Source organism: Monodon monoceros, unplaced genomic scaffold, assembly GCF_005190385.1.
Source record: "Monodon monoceros isolate NGI ecotype Baffin Bay Population unplaced genomic scaffold, NGI_Narwhal_1 Super_Scaffold_18, whole genome shotgun sequence".
Lineage (NCBI taxonomy): Eukaryota > Metazoa > Chordata > Mammalia > Artiodactyla > Monodontidae > Monodon > Monodon monoceros.
The window spans coordinates 67,388,813-67,406,597 of NW_021703774.1; the positions used below are offsets into that span (position 1 = coordinate 67,388,813).

The 17,785-nt window shown below is 38.3% G+C and overlaps 1 protein-coding gene across 3 annotated transcripts in view; it reads left to right on the plus strand.

Moving 5' to 3' along the window:
- Positions 1-16,536, plus strand: part of LOC114898489 (interferon-activable protein 203-like) — a 38,279-nt gene extending 21,743 nt beyond the window's left edge. For 2 of the 3 annotated variants that reach the window (XM_029228025.1, XM_029228026.1), the window contains 3 exons: positions 157-573; positions 2,050-2,241; positions 15,541-16,536. In XM_029228025.1, the coding sequence (XP_029083858.1) occupies positions 157-573; positions 2,050-2,241; positions 15,541-15,603 (672 nt within the window). In that variant the 3' untranslated portion in view covers positions 15,604-16,536. The remainder of the gene's footprint in view (positions 1-156; positions 574-2,049; positions 2,242-15,540) is intronic. The other variant, XR_003794382.1, reaches the window with a different exon arrangement.
- The last annotated feature ends 1,249 nt before the right edge of the window (positions 16,537-17,785 follow it).

Sequence of the window (17,785 nt, forward strand, 5' to 3'; positions counted from 1 at the left end):
TTTTTTTCCCAACTCCACCTAATTATGTTCTTAATATGTTAATTATGTTCTTAATTATGTTCTTTGTTGAGGTCAACATTTAGCCGTAGATGATTCTCATTAGAGAGTGAATCCTGTTCTTAATTGTGCCTGTTTTTGGTGTATACTTCTATGTAGAAACCAAGATTGAAGGCTGTACCTAAAGAAGCTCCCAGAGAGGAGGGCTTCCAGAGGGGGCCCAAAGAAGTGATGGTGCTGAAAGCAACGGAACCATTTACATATGTCAGAGAAGGCGAGAGGAAGATGTTTCATGCCACAGTGGCTACTGAGAGCCAGTTCTTCCAAGTGAAGGTTTATCATGTTGACCTGAAGGAGAAGTTCATCCCAAAGAAAATCATTGCCATATCAGATTATTTTGGCCGCAATGGGTTCCTGGAGGTGTTCAATGCCTCATCTGTGTCTGATGTTAACCCTGACCGAAAGATGGAGATCTCTAAAAGCCTGATTCAAAAGGCAAATGCAACTCCTAAAATCAGTCATCTTTACTCACAAGCTCTAGGAACATTTGTGAATGGGGTGTTTCTGGTGCATAAGGTAAGCCCACACCATTGTTTTGCAATATTTCTTCTGCAACCCTGGAACGTAAAAGTCTTAGCTGCCAAATGAATTTGGTTAACTTCATAAACACAGGAACTCAAAGCCCCCCTGACCAGGGATAGCTGGGTGCCGTCTTCCCACTTCAGAATATAACATAGACAATCTCTTAACATGCTTCTTCCCAAGGTAACAGCATGCAAGTCCTCCAGAAATCATGGGATTTTAACAGCTGTGCTAATCCATTCATAGCCACCCTGAGCCAGTAAAGGGCAGAGTTTATATCTGTATATATATATATAGATACATACAAATCTATATCCATCTATATATGTTTATATATATAGATATAGAGAGAGAGGTGGGGGGTGAAGAGAGAGAGCTCTCCTTCTGGTTTTGTTTCTTTGAGTTCTGCCTCCTGTTTCAGTGACAGCTTAATTTAATTGTGAATAAAGAATTGCCCTTCCAAGCTAGGATTTCAACTATGACAACCAGAGTCAGAAATCAATAGACTACTTTGCCCTAGAATCAGCTCTTATCCACAGTTAGCTAAGATTCTGATCATCTGACCTCTAAAGTTCTCTCAGTTCTTCGCATTCATTCATCAAAAAATTGTTGAGCAAAAAACCTTGGCATTAACTAATAAGAGAAATATGGATGTTGAAAACGCTAGAAAAATCAAGTTGTTTCATTCCACAATATATTAATATGGGCAATAAAATGCAGAATTTTGCTGAATTCTTAGAATTAGGGTAGGTATTTCAGTCCCAACACATCATAGAAATACTAAGGTTAGCTGACCTAACCGTTATATGAAGTATTGTTTCATAATCCATTATATATGTCTTCTAGGGTGGCTGTTTACCTATCCCCCTGTTGTTTTCCATACACTCTGTTTAAGTGACTGTGCACACATGTGCATTTGTAGAATTAATGAGTAAAGTAAGTGATATAGAAATTAGAACAATGGAAGTAGATGATCTAGATTCAAGATTGGGCAGATTAGGGAAGAATGAATAAATAGAGAAGATAGAGGAAAGAATTACTTATTGAAATAATAATCTGCTTAAGGAGGACTTGCAACCATCTTTTTGAGACTCATAGTCAGACATGAATGGCCTTTGTTCTCAGGGAGATCCAAAGAAACCTGTGAAGTTTATCAGACCACACTATATCCAAGTTTCTTAAGAAATCTCAGCTATTCTGAGATGGGAGCAGGAAAAATTAGGAAAGTAATCCAGTTTTCTAGAAGAACCCAGCACACAAAGACTTAAAGGAAGGAAAGACAGAAAGAGAATTTAAATGGGGGGATAAACTGAACAAGACATCTTACACTATTTGGTACCTGTAATTCTGGACCTCCAGCTCATATTAACTGGTCTGAGACAACAGTTTCCACTAACACCCTATATTTTTCAAAGTTGTGGAAATTCCTGATCCAGCTCTCAGAAGATGGATGCTAATTTTCTTTTGCAGAAATTGGTATGTAATGAATGCATATATTATGAAATACTAGATAATACAGGAGTGATGGAAGTCCTGGTTTATGGAGAACGACTGACCAGAATCAGCTGTGAGAAAGGCGATAGACTTAAACTCATCTGCTTTGAATTGGCATTAAGTGGGGATAAGAGGCAGCTGAGATCCATAATTCACAGTTTCATCAAGGTGAGATTTTCTGGGGGGTCATTATTGTTCCAAAGTAGAAGCCTTTAAGAAAACTAGACTGCTGTTACTACGGAGAGTTCAGCAGGTGGAACGAGAACTGATTTTTGCCATTTAGTGGGTGTAAAGTTTCTTTTCATTATTCTTTTTTTTAATGATATTTTTAAATTTAATTTTTTTGTATTGAAGTATAGTTAATTTACAGTGTTTTCTTAGTTTCAAGTGTACAGCAAATGGGATCAGTTACACACACACACACACACACATATATATTCATTTTCAGATTCTTTTCTCTTATAGGTTATTACAAGATACTGAGTATAGTTCTCTGTGCTATACAGTAGGTCCTCAGTTACCTATTTTATAGATAATAATGTGCATATGTTAATCCCAAACTCCTAATTTACTTCCGCTTCTCCCACTGCTATCCTCTTTGGTAACCATAAGTTTGCTTTCTATGTCTGTCAATCTATTCCTGCTTTGTAAATAAGTTCATTTGTATCATTTTTTTAGATTCCACATATAAATAATAACATATGATAGTTGTCTTTCTCTGACTACTTCACTTAGTATGATAATCTCTAGGTCCATCCATGTTGCTGCTAATGGCATTATTTCATTCTTTTTATGGCTGAGTAGTATTCCATTGTATATATGTACCACATCTTCTTTATCCATTCATTTGTCGATGGACATTTAGGTTGGTTCCGTGTACTGGTTATTGTAAGTAGTGCTGCAATGAACATTGTGGTACATGTCTCTTTTTGAATTATGATTTTCTCAGGGCATATGCCCAGTAGTGGGATTGCTGGGTCATGTGGTAACTCTATTTTTAGCTTTTTAAGGAACCTCCATACTGTTCTCCATAGTGGCTGCACCAATTTACATTCCCAACAACAGTGTAAGGAAGGTTTCTTTTTCTCCACACCCTCTCCAGCATTTGTTACTTGTAACTATTTTTTTCTTTACATTATCTCATTTAATCCACATAGTATCTTTTTCTTAATATATTTTTATTGGAGTATAATTGCTTTACAATACTGTGTTAGTTTCTATTGTATACCATAGTGAATCAGTCATATGCATATATGTCCTTCCCTCTTGAGCCTCCCTCCCATCCACCCTATCCCACCCCTCTAGGTCATCATCCTCTTTTCCATAGTGGTTGTATCAATTTACATTCTCACCAACAGTGCAGCAGGTTTCCTTTTCCCCACACCCTTTCCAGCATTTATTGTTTCTAGATTTTTTGATAATGGCCATTCTGACCGGCGTGAGGTGATACCTCATTGTAGTTTTGATTTGCATTTCTCTAATAATTAGTGATGTTGAGCATCTTTTCATGTGCCTCTTGACCATCTGTATGTCTTACTTGGTGAAATGTCAATTTAGGTATTGCACCCAATTTTTAATTAGATTGTTGTTGTTTTTTTTGATATTGAGCTCCATGAACTGTTTGCATATTTTGGAGATTAATCCTTTGTCTGTTGTTTCACTTGCAAATATTTTCTCCCATTCTGAGGGTTGTCTTTTTGACTTGTTTATGGTTTCCTTTGCTGTGCAAAAGCTTTTAAGTTTAATTAAGTCCCATTTGTTTATTTTTGTTTTTTTTCTATTACGCTAGGAGGTGGGACAAAAAAGATCTTGCTGTGGTTTATGTCAAAGAGTGTTTTTCCTATATTTTCCTCTAAGAGTTTTATAGTGTCTGGTCTTACATTTATGTCTTTAATCCATTTGGAGTTTATTTTTGTGTATGGTGTTAGGTAGTTGCTCTAATTTCATTCTTTTACATGTAGTTGTCCAGTTTTCCCAGCACCACTTATTGAAGAGGTTGTCTTTTCTCCATTGTATGTTCTTGTTTCCTTTGTTGTAAATTAGGTGACCGTATGTGTGTGAGTTTATCTCTGGGCATTCTATCCTGTACCATTGATCTGTATTTCTGTTTTTGTGCCAGTACCATACTGTCTTGATTACTGTAGCTTTGTGATATAGTTTGAATTTGGGGAGCCTGATTTCTCCAACCCCATTTTTCTTTCTCAAGATTGCTTTGGCAACTCAGGGTCTTTTGTGTTCCTTACAACTTGTAAAACGTTTTGTTCTAATTCTGTGAAGAATGCCATTGGTAGTTTGATAGGGATTGCATTGAATCTGTAGATTGCTTTTGATTCTTCCAGTCCAAGGACATGGTGTATTTCTCCATCTGTTTATGTCATCTCTGATTTCTTTCATCAGTGTTTTATAGTTTTCTGAGTACAAGTCTTTCACCTCTTTAGGCAGGTTTATTCCTAGATACTTTATTCTTTCTGTTGCAATTGTAAATGGGAGTGTTTCCTTAATTTCTCTTTCTGATTTTTCATTGTTGGTGTATAGGAATGCCAGAGATTTCTGTGCATTAATTTTGTATCCTGCAACCTTACCAAATTCATTGATTAGTTCTATTAGTTTTCTGGTGGCATCTTTAGGATTTTCTATGTATAGTATCATGTCATCTGCAAACAGTGACAGTTTTACTTCTTCTTTTCCAATTTGTATTCTTTTTCTTTCTTTTTCTTCTCTGATTGCCATGGCTAGGACTTCCAAAAATATGTTGAATAAGAGTGGCAAGAGTGGACATCCTTGTCTTGTTCCTGATCTTAGTGGAAATGCTTTCAGTTTTTCGCCATTGAATATGATGCTTGCTGTGGGTTTGTCATATATGGCCTTTATTATGTTGAGGTAGGTTCCCTCTATACCCATTTTCTGGAGGGTTTTTATCATAAATAGGTGTTGAGTTTTGTCAAAAGCTTTTTCTGCATCTATTGAGATGTTCATATGGATTTTATTCCTTAATGTGTTAATGTGGTGTATCACATTGATTGATTTGCATATATTAAAGAACCCTTACATCCCTGGGATGAATCCCACTTTACTGTGGTGTATGATCTGTTTAATGTGTTGTTGTATTCTGTTTTCTAGTATTTTGTTCAGGATTTTTGCATCTATGTTCATCAGAGATATTGGTCTATAATTTTCTTTTTTGGGGATTTTTTTTCTGGTTTTGGTATCAGGGTGATGGTGGCTTTCTAAATGAATTTGGGAGTGTTTCTCCCTCTGCAATTTTTAGAAGAGTTTGAGAAGGGTCAGTGTCAGCTCTTCTCTAAATGTGTGATAGAATTCGCCTGTGAAACCATCTGGTCCTGGACTTTTGTTTTTTTGAAGATTTTTAATTACAGTTTCAATTTCATTACTTGTGATAGGTCTGTTTATGTTTTCTAATTCTTCCTGGTTCAGTCTTGGAAAATTGTACCTTTCTAAGAATTTGTCCATTTCTTCATGGCTGTCCATTATATTGGCATAAAGGTGTTGGTAGTAGTCTCTTATATTCCTTTGTATTTCTGCAGTGTCAGTTGTGATTTCTCCTTTTTCATTTCTAATTTTATTGATTTGCATACTCTCCCTTTTTTTTCTTGATGAGTCTGGCTAAGGGTTTATCAATTTTGTCTATCTTCTCAAAGAACCAAGTTTTAGTTTTATTGATCCTTGCTATTGTTTTCTTCATTTCTATTTCATTTATTTCTGCTCTGATCTTTATGATTTCTTTCCTTCTACCGACTTTGGGTTTTCTTTGTTCTTTCTCTAGTTGTTTTAAGTGTACAGTTAGATTGTGTATTTGAGATTTTTCTTGTTTCTTGAGGTGATATTGAATTGCTATAAACTTCCCTCTTAGAACTGCTTTTGCTGCATCAAAAGCTTTTGTCAAAAGCTTTTTCTGCATCTATTGAGATGTTCATATGGTTTTTATTCCTATAGGTTTTGGGTTGATGTGTTTTCATTGTCATTTGTTTCTATGTACTTTTTTATTGCTTCTTTGATTTCTTCAGTGGTCTCTTGGTTATTTAGTAGTGCACTGTTTAGCCTCCATGTATTTGTGTTTTTTCAGTATTTTTTCCTGTAATTGATTTCCAATCTCATAGTGTTGTGGTCAGAAAAGATGCTTGATATGATTTCAATTTTCTAAATTTTCTGAGGCTTGATTTGTGTCCAAAGATGTGATGTATCCTGGAGAATGTTTCATGTGCACTTGAGAAGAAAGTGTATTCTGCCACTTTTGGGTGGAATGGTCTATAAATATCAATTAAATCTATCTGGTCTATTGTGTCATTTAAAGCTTGTGTTTCCTTATATATTTTCTGTTTGGATAATATGTCCATTGGTGTAAGTGTGGTGTTAAAGTCCCCTACTATTATTGTGTTACTGTCGATTTCTTCTTTCATGGTTGTTAGCATTTGCCTTATATATTGAGGTGCTCCTATGTTGGGTGCATAAACATTTATAATTGTTATATCTTCTTCTTGGATTGATCTTTTGATCATTATGTAGTGTCCTTCCTTATCTCATGTAACAGTCTTTATTTTAAAGTCTATTTTATCTGATATGAGTATTGCTACTCTAGCTTTCTTTTGATTTCCATTTTCATGGAATATCTTTTACCATCCCTTCACTTTCAGTCTGTATGTGTCCCTAGTCTTAAGTGGGTCTCTTGAAGACAGCATATATATGCGTCGTATTTCTGTATCCATTCAGCCAGTCTGTGCCTTTTGGTTGGGGAATTTAATACATTTACATTGAAAGTTATTATTGATATGTATGCTCCTATTACCACTTTTTAAATTGTTTTGGCTTTGTTTTTGTGGTTCTTTTTCTTCTCTTGTTTTTCCCACCTAGAGAAGTTTCTTTAGCATTTGTTGTAAAGCTGGTTTGGTGGTGCTGAATTCTCTTAGCTTTTGCTTGTCTGGAAAGCTTTTGATTTCTTGTTAAATCTGAATGAGATCTTTGCTGGGGAGAGTAATATTGGTTGTAGGTTTTTCTCTTTCATCACTTTAAGTATATCCTGCCACTCCCTTCAGGCCAGCAGAGTTTCTGCTGAAAAATCTGTGTATGGGGATTCCTTTGTATATTATCTTTGCTTTTCCCTTGCTGCTTTTAATATTTTTTCTTTGAATTGAATTTTTGTTAGTTTGATTAATATGTGTCTTGGTGTGTTTTTCCTAGGGTTTATCCTGTATGGGACTCTCTGTGCTTCCTGGACTTGGGTGACTATTTCCTTTCCCATGTTAGGCAAGTTTTTGACTATAATCTCTTCAAATATTTTCTCAGACCCTTTCTTTTCCTCTTCTTCTTCTGGGACCCCTATAATGTGAATGTTGGTCCATTTAGTGTTGTCCCAGAGGTCTCTGAGATAGTCTTCAATTCTTTTCTTTTCTTTTTTCTTTATTATGCTCCTCAGCAGTTATTTCCACCATTTTGTCTTCCAGCTCACTTATTTGTTCTTCTGCCTCAGTTATTCTGTTATTGATTTCTTGTAGTGTATTTTTCATTTCAGTTATTGTGTTGTTCATCTCTTTGTTTGTTCTTTATTTCTTCTAGATCTTTGTTAAACATTTCTTGTATTTTCTCAATCCATGCCTCCATTCTATTTCCACAACTCTGGATCATCTTTGCTATCATTACTCTGAATTATTTTTCAGGTAAATTGTGTATTTCCTCTTCATTTATTTGGTGTTGTAGGTTTTTTACCTTGCTTCTTCATCTGTGACATAATTTTTGCCCTCTCATTTTTTTTTTTTTTAAATTATTGGGATGGTGTTCCTGTCTTACTTGCTGTTTGTCCTGAGGCTTCCAAAACTGGAGTTTGTAGGCTGTTGGGTAGAGCTGGGTCTTGGTGCTGAGATTAGGACCTCTGTGAGACCTCAGTTTGATGAATATTCCCTGGGGTCTGAGATTCTCTGTTAGTCCAGTGGTTTGGACTTGGAGGTTCCACTGCAGGAGCTTCTGCCCAACCCCTGGCTCATAAATGAAGATCCTGCAAACCGTGGGGGTGGCAAAAAAAAAAAGAGAGAGAGAGGGAACAATAACAATGTAGAAAATAAAATTGGACTAGGAAACTAACAGATACGTTAGAAAGAATATAAAAATAAAAATATAAATGAATTATCAACTGGAAGGTACCACAATAGTAAAAACGAGGAGGAGGGAAAAGAAAAAAAAAATGGTGGAAAAGGCCTTGATTGTGGAGGGTAGGGCCTAAGCAAGGGCAAGGTTTGGGCAGTGGGCAGGGCCTGTGCTTAGGACCCACAGTGCTGGAAAAGGCTCTGGGAGCAGTGGGGCGTGGGGCCTAGGCTCAACAGAACAGAGGTCCCAGAGGGCAGGAGACCTCACCTGGGAGCCCAGCAGGCTTCCTGGGCTTGAGTGGGTGAGGCAAACACCCTCCTCTCCTCTCCTGCTCCTCCCTCCTAGAGGGCCCTTCCTGCCTGCCTCTCCTGATCTCCCCGACATCCCTCCTATGCTCCCAAGGGCCCATCTGGCCTGGAGGGGCCTTTGGAAGACAGAGCATTGGCCTGGGAGCTCAGCAGGCTCCCTGGGCCCGAGTGGGTGGGGCAGTCACCCTCCACTCCTCTCCAGCTCCTCCTCCCAGAGGGCCCCTCCTACCTGCGTCTCCTGATCTCCCTGTCCTCAGGGGTGCCAATCCTGTCTGGCCTCCCCCTTCAGTCCCCCCACATCCTACCCATTCACTTCAGGGTTCCTCCATCTCCTTGGGCATCAGGGTCCTCCACCGGCAGCAGGCAGGCTCCCTAGTTGTGGGCAGATGGTAACTCGGTGTCTTCCCATACCACTATCTTTTTTTTTTTTTTGGCGGTACGTGGGCCTCTCACCGTTGTGGCCTCTCCCATTGCAGAGCACAGGCTCCAGACGCACAGGCTCAGCGGCCTTGGCTCACGGGCCCAGCCGCTCCATGGCATGTGGGATCCTCCCGGACCGGGGCACGAACCCGCGTTCCCTGCATCAGTAGGCGGACTCTCAACCACTGCACCACCAGGGAAGCCCATACTGCCATCTTGACTCTGCCCCCTTGTAGTCTTTTTAATGATTGCCATTCTGACTGGTGTGAGGTTACACTTCATTGTAATTTTGATTTGCATTTCTCTAATAATTAGCAATATTGAGCATCTTTTTATGAGTTTGTTGGCCATTATATGTCTTCTTTAGAGAAATGTATATTTAGGTCCTCTGCCCATTTTTTGATTGGGTTTGTTATTTTGATATTAAGCTGTATGAGCTGTTTGTATATTTTGGAAGTTAATCCCTTGTTGGTAGCATCATTTGCAAATATTTTCTCCCAGGCCATAGGTTGTCTTTTCATTTTGTTTATGGTTTCCTTTGCTATGCAAAAGCTTTAAGTTTAATTAGGTCCCATTTGGTCATTTTTGTTTTCATTTCCATTACTCTAGGAGACTGATCCAAAAAAATATTGCTGCAACTTATTTCAAAGAGTGTTCTGCCTATGTTTGTGATAGGTGTTTTATAGTATCCGGTCTTACATTTAGGTCCTTAATCCATTCTGAGTTTATTTTTGTATATGGTGTTAGGGAATGTTCTAATTTGATTCTTTTAGATGTAGCTGTCCAGTTTTCCCAGCACCACTTATTGAACAGACTGTCTTTTCTCCATTGTATATTCTTGCCTCCTTTGTCATTGATTAATTGACCATAAGTGTATGGGTTTATTTCTGGGCTTTCTGTCCTGTTCCATTGATCTATATGTTTGTTTTTATGGCAGTACCATACTGTTTTGATTACTGTAGTTTTGTAGTAGTCTGAAGTCAGGGAGCGTGATTTCTCCAGCTCCATTCTTCTTTCTCAAGATTGTTTTGGCTATTTGGAGTCTTTTGTGTTTCTATACAAAATAAAAAAATTTTTTCCAGTCCTTTGAAAAATGCTATTGGTAATTTGATAGGGATTGCATTGAATCTGTTGATTGCCTTAGGTAGTATGGTCATTTTAACAATATTGATTCTTCCAATCCAAGAACATGATATACTTTTCCATCTGTTTGTGCCATCTTCAATTTCTTTCATCAGCATCTTATAGTTTTCATTTAAGGGTACTTTTAATCATATTGAAGAGAGAAACTTCAGAGAGGCTATCAAAGGATATGATATCTAAGCTAAATATTGTAGAATTGTTTGAATTTTCAGACCAGGTAGATTATTTAGTAAATTTGGACTTCCTTAAGGCAGATTTGTTTCAAATACTGGCTCTGTCATTTGCTAGGTGACTAATAACTTAAATACTAGGAACCTCTGATTCATCATGTATAGAATAGAAGAAATACCTTTTATCCCAGAGGATAGTTAACAGCTCATTTCAATCTAAATGACCAAGGATGCCCCTGAGCATTTCAGAACACAAAGTTACCTGCCTTTAGTGAGATACACATACTGGTCTACAACAGAGGTGTTTGGTCCTACAGGGAATATTCCATGGTCTTTGTCAAACTCACATATACACATTCATGTGGGATGGATTCCTGGAACACTAACAAAAGTTAACACAGCCATACCTTGTTTTATTGCACTTCATTTTCTTGTGCTTTCCAGATATTGCTTTTTTTTTTCTTTTTTTTTTTTTGACAAATTGAGAAATTGAGGGTTTGTAGCAATCCTGTGTAGAGCAAGTCTCCTGGTGCCATTTTTCCAAAACATTTGTCACTTTGAGTCTCTGTGTCATGTTTGGCAAGTCTCATAATATTTCAGCCTTTTTCATTATTCTTATATTTGTCATGGTGATCTGTGATCAGTGATGTTGCTATTGAAATCATTTGGAGTGCCATGAACCGCACACCCATATAAAATGGCAAATTTCTTTCATAAATGTTATGTGTGTTCTCACTGCTCCACTGATGGGCCATTCCCCCATCTCTCTCCCTCTCCTTGGGCCTCCCTATTCCCTGAGACAAAACAATATTGAAATTAGGCTAATTAATAACCCCACAGAGGCCTCTAAGTGTTCAAGTGAAAGGAAGAGTCACATATCTCTCAGGTTAAATCAAAAACTAGACATTTAAGCTTAGTGAGGAAGGCAAAAAAGAGGTCAAAAGCTAGATATCTTGCATTAAATAGACAAGTTGTGAATGTACAGAAAAACATTTTAAAGGAATTTTAAAATGTTATGCCAGTGAACCTATGAATAACAAAGCAAAACAGCCTTATTTTTTATATGGAAAAAGTTTTAGTGGTCTGGATAGAAGGTCAAACCAGCTACAATAGTCCCAGAGTAAGGTCCTAACACTTTTCAATTCTGTGAAGGCTGAGAGATGTGAGAAATCTGCAGAAGAAAAGTTTGAAGTTAGCAGAAGTTGGTTCATGAGGCTTAAGAAGCCATCTCTATAACATAAAAGTACAAGGTGAAGCAGCGAGTGCTGCTGATGTAGAAGCTGCAGCTAAGTTATACAGAAGATCTAGCAGAGATGACTGATAAAGGTTGCTACACTCAACAACAGATTTTCAATGAAGATGAAACAGCCTGATATTGGAAGAAGATGCCATCTAGGACTTCCATAGCTAGAGAGGAGAAGTCAGTGCATGGTTTTAAAGCTTTGAAGGATGGACTGACTCTCCTGTTATGGACTAACGCAGCTGGTGACTAAGTTGAAATCAGTGCACACTGACCACTCTGAAATTCTGAGGGCCCTTAAGATTGCTAAGTCTACTCTGCCTCTGCTCTTGTAAATGGCACAATAAAGCCTGGATGACAGTGCATCTGTTTACAACATGGTTTACTGAATATTTTAAGCCCACTGTTGAGACCTACTGCTCAGGAAAAAAAAGGTTCCTTTTAAAATATTACTGCTCATTGACAATGCACCTGATCACCTAAGAGCACTGATGGAGATGTACAACGAGATTAATGTTGTTATCATGCTAACACAACATCCATTCTGCAGCCCAGGGATTATTATTTAAGCAATACATTTCACAAGGCTATATAGCTGCAGTAGATATGATTCTTCTGATGGATCAGGGCAAAGTCAAATAAAAATCTTCTGGAAAGGATTCACCATTCTAGATGTCATTTAGAACATTCCTATTTCATGGGAAGAGGTCAACATACCAACATGAATGAGAGTTTGAAGGAAATTTGAAGGAAGTTTGATTCCAACCCTCATGGATGATTTTGAAAGGTTCATGACTTCAGTGGAGGAAGTAACTGTAGATGTGGTAGATATAGCAAATGAACTAGAATTAGAAGTGGAGCCTGAAGATGTTACTGAATTGCTGCAATCTCATGATGAAACTTCAGCGTATAATGAGTTGCTTCTTATGGGTGAATTAAAAAAATGGCTTCTTAAGATGGAATCTACTCCTGATGATGCTGCTGTGAATACTGTTGAAATGACAACAAAGGATTTATAATATTACACAAACTTAGTTGATATAGCTTTGGCAGGGTTTGAGAAGTTTGGTTCCAATTTTGAAAGAAGTTCTACTGTGTGTAAAATGCTATTCTCGGTGAGGAAAAAAATTTCTTCTACCCTCCTGGATTCTTCGGCTGGTCTAAGAATTAAATTGACGTGAGACAGATAAACAGAAGTAAAGCAAACAAAAGTTTACTAGCATGTATACATGGGAGAGACCCAGAAAAAGTGAGTAACTCACCAAGATGACTGAAACCCTCACCTTAAATACCATCTTCAGTTAATGACAAAAGAGTATGTTGGGGGTAGTTGTTTGGGACTTCCACTGGGGAGAAAGACAATTCACATGAAGATGGAAAAACAAATGTTTTGGTAAACAAATGGTTTCTGGGCATGCAGAGAGGATGGGACACAGACTGGACTCTGATCTCTGGGCCCTGCCAAGTTTTCCTCCACTACACCTAGCCCATATTCTTTGCAGGTACCTCTGATGAGGCCTTTATTCTGGCAACAGCCCCTTTATCTAAATTCTTTACACAGCTAAAGGGGAGGTGAAAAGAAAGACTTACAGACTCTTCTCTTTCTTAAAAATAATCAACATAAATTAATCCTTATGCCAGAAAGACATATTTTGGGGTGGTAAATGTGGCAAACTTTGTTCCCCTATACTATCAAACAGCAATGCATGCTATAGAGAGATTTTCCATGAAAAGGAAGAGTCAATCAATCCAGCAGACTTCATCATTGTCTTATTTAAGAAATTGCCACCACCACCCCAACCTTCAGCAACCATCACCTTCATCAGTTGGCAGCCATCCACATCCAGGCAAGATCCTCCTCCATAAAAAAAAGATTAGGACTCACTGAAGATTCAGGTGATGGTTAATGTCTTTTTGGCAATAAAGTATTTTTGATTCAGGTATGTACATGAATACATTGATTAATACATTAATTAATGCTACTGCATTAATAGACTACAGTATGGTGTAAACATAAGTTTTCTATGCGCTGAGAAAGCAAATAAATTGTGTGTCATTCTATTGCAATATTTGCTTTATCACAGTGGTCTGGAACTGAGCCCATAATATCTTCAAGGTATGCCTGCACTGGAATGCAAACAGATCAAATACAAAGGCTGACATATCAGGCACTCAGAAATGCACATGCTCTTTTTTTTTTTTTTTTTTACTTATTACAAACTTTAATTAAAGCCTATTCTCTAATCTGACATTTAAGTGAAATAGTAGATATAAAAAATGTCTTTACGATTAAGTGTTCTCCCCAAAATCTCTTTTGTGACTGAGGTTGTAAAAAACTCTTATACTGTAATTTTGCTCCCTGCCATTCATCATGATGGTGCTTTTAGTGCTCTCTGGATTTCCAGTCTGTGTATAGATGCCTATGTAGGGATAAAGGACATCAAACTTGGAGTACTTAATTGCAGTTAATCCCATAGGACCCAATCATTGCACAAAACATGTGGAATCAGCTAATGTCGAATTTGCTTATTACTGAAGAGAGTCAATGTGGAACAGAGCTTGCTTGAGTGGATGATATTGATAATTTTGGACATGTGCTAAATATCTTACGTAGACCTTCTCATTTAATTTTCAGAATAACCCTATGAAGTAGCTACTCTGATGATCCTTTTTTTTGCGGTACGCGGGCCTCTCACTGCCGTGGCCTCTCCCGCCGCTGAGCACAGGCTGCGGACGGGCAGGCCCAGCAGCCGTGACTCATGGGCCCAACCGCTCCGTGGCATGTGGGATCCTCCTGGACCGGGGCACGAACCCGCGTCCCCTGCATCGGCAGGCGGACTCTCAACCACTGCGCCACCAGGGAAGACCCCCCCTTTTTTTTTTTTTTTTTTTTAACATCTTTATTGGAGTATAATTGCTTTACAACGGTGTGTTAGTTTCTGCTTTACAACAAAGTGAATCAGCTATACATATGTATATATCCCCATATCCCCTCCCTCTTTCGTCTCCCCCCTCCCACCCTCCCTAGCCCACCCCTCTAGGTGGTCACAAAGCAGCGGGTTGATCTCCCTGTGCTATGCGGCTGCTTCCCACTAGCTACCTATTTTACATTTGGTAGTATATATAAGTCCATGCCATTCTCTCACTTCTTCCCAGTTTACCCTTCCCCCTCCCCGTGTCCTCAAGTCCATTCTCTATGTCTGCGTCTTTATTCCTGTCCTGTCCCTAGGTTCTTCAGAACCATTTTTTTTTCTCTTTAAGATTCCATATATATGTGTTAGCATACGGTATTTGTTTTTCTCTTTCTGACTTACTTCACTCTGTATGACAGTCTCTAGGTCCATCCACCTCACTACAAATGACTCAGTTTCATTTCTTTTTATGGCTGAGGAATATTCCATTGTATATATCTGTCACATCTTCTTTATCCATTCATCTGTCGATGGACACTTAGGTTGCTTCCATGTCCTGGCTATTTTATTGTAAACAGAGCTGCAATGAGCATTGTGGTACATGACTCTTTTTGAATTATGGTTTTCTCAGGGTATATGCCCAGTAGTGGGATTGCTGGGTCATATGGTAGTTCTAGTTTTAGTTTTTTAAGGAACCTCCATACTGTTCTCCATAGTGCATCAATTTACATTCCCACCAACATGCACATGCTCTTTGATCTTGCCATTACTCAGACTCTCAATGATATATCCCAATCCTTCCTTCACAGCATGGTGTCAGGAATAACTTTTGCCCCTTTCTTCCACCTTTCTTTCCAGTGAGAACTTTCCCTTCAACTCTTGGCATTGAGTACACCTGCTCCTTCCTCTCTCTTGTTCTCCAATAACTCCTGCCTGTCCACATGCACTCACGCTGGGTGCGAGTGCATATCTCATTTCAGGGTTCCAGCCAAGAATTGGGGGTGGTGACTCAAAAGACAGGAATTCACTAAAGAAGATAGGTGAGAGTGGGAGAAGAGCCCCTCAGACGGGAAGAGAAAAAGGGAGGCAGCCCATAGCAAGGTGACACAGTGTGAGTGAAGGGGGAAATGTATAATCAGGGTCATCTCATTGTTTATCTTATCTCTTTCTTCTTCAAGGTCACCAAGCCCAGGAAAAGCAAGGAACAACCATTCAATCCTGAATCATATATGGAAGCCTGATTATAGCTGTTCTTCTAAAAACCTGGATGTCATTAATATTGATGTTTATGGAGCTAAGATCGAAGTACAGAAAAAAAGTATATATGTATACATATGGTTGAAATACCACAATATGTATCCTAGCCATTAATTCTTAGGAATGGGGTGCTTTGCATTTTTTTATACTTTTCTCTACCATCTCAATTCCTAATTTTGCATCTATAACTTTTATAATTTGGAAATAATAATAAACATGATTTTTCCTAAAGACATGCCTCCCTAGGAGTCTAGTTCATTGCTTAAAAGCAAATAGTCTGTGGGCTTCAAATCAGATAGGGATACTTAAGACCCAAGCAATATTTGGATTTATACTTTGGTTGTGATCTTTACAGAATATAACTCTGGTAAAGAATGAACAGGTTGAACAAGCTGTGCCCTGCTCAAAGAAACCCAAGAGGAAGCCAGACCAGCTGAAATCCAGTCTATGCTTCAATTGCCAACCCCTATCCTAGGGTGGAGTTGCTTTAGTCCAAAACAATGATATCTTTTCAGAATTGATCTCCTGGAGGGGCCATAATTGGGTAATTTGTGTACCAAATAAGGCAGCTTCTGATGATTTGCATGAAGTCACTAGTATATGTTGGAAGTAATTCTAGCCCTGTCTGATGTGAAATAACTGGTTCCACTTACTTATTCAGGTACTAACAGGTAAGTAGCTCTGCAGCTATACTTCCTGGTTCTCACATGTGTGGATCCTATGAGGAAGTTGCTCCAGGCAAAGACTTGCATTAGGCAAACACTGACGAATAATTAATTTAGTTTAGAGTACAATGGCGGAAAGTAGATAGCTAACACTGAAATTTACAATGTAGTTTTTTACATGTATTTTATTGAAGTAGAGTTGATTTATAGTGTGTGTTAATTTCTGCTGTACAGCAAACTGATTCAGCTATACATATGAATGTATTCTTTTTTGTAATCTTTTCCATTATGGTTTATTACAGGATATTGAATATAGTTTCCTTACAGTGTATTTCTTGATCCCATACTTGGTACCTGGTGTTTTGCAATTATTTTGTGTCACTTAATCTTATATTAGCTCTAGAGGGTTGATAGTGTTCTTCTTTTCACTCCCCTAGTAAGAAAAATAAGGGACAGAAGGTAAGATCATGTTCCTAATGATTAGAACTGTTCCATCATAACAAGAATTTCCCTCATGACACTTTATTGTCAAGGCTTCCTCCAATCCAAGCTCCTGGTAACCACTGATATAGCTTCTTAACTTAAACTTTTCCCTTTTCCAGAGTTTCCTAAAATAGAAGTTAAAATGTATATAGCATTTTGAGTCTGACTTCTTTCACTTAGTATAGTACGTTTAAGATTCATCCATGTAGTTGTGTGTATCAGTTTATTCCTGTTTATTGCTGCATAGAATTCAATGTGTGGACCCACCAAAGTTTGTTTATCCATTCCCCAAGTGAGGAGCAATTGGATTGTTGACACTTTGACATATTTACAAATAAAACTGCTGCAAATATTCCCACGCAGATTTTTGTGTGAACCTGTGTTATCATTTTCAATGAATAAAAATCTTGGGGTGAGACTGTTGGTTCATATGATAAATGTATTTCAAATATATAAGAAATTGCCGGGCTTCCCTGGTGGTGCAGTGGTTGAGAGTCCACCTGCCGAGGCAGGGGACACGGGTTCGTGCCCGGGTCCGGGAAGATCCCACATGCCGCGGAGCAGCTGGGCCCGTTAGCCACGGCCGCTGAGCCTGTGCGTCCGGAGCCTGTGCTCCGCAACGGGAGAGGCCACGGCAGTGAGAGGCCCGCGTACCGCAAAAAAAAAAAAAAAAAAAAGAAATTGCCAAACTGTTTTCTAAGGTGGCTGTAGCATTTTTCATTCCCCTGAGCAATGTGTGAGAATATCAGTTGCTCTGCATCCACCTCAGAGTTTAGCATTGTAAGTGCATGTTAATTTTAAAAAACAAACAAACTGTCCAACTTTTTTGCCAAGTTCTGTACCACTTAACATTCTTGCCACCATTGCATGACAGTTCTACTTCCTCCTCATCTTCATCAGCCCCTGGTATGGTCAATCTTTTTAAATTTTAGTCATTCTAATTGGTGCATAGTGGTATCTCACTGTAGTTTTATTTTGCATTTCCCTAAAGATAAATAAGGTTGAGCATCTTTTTATG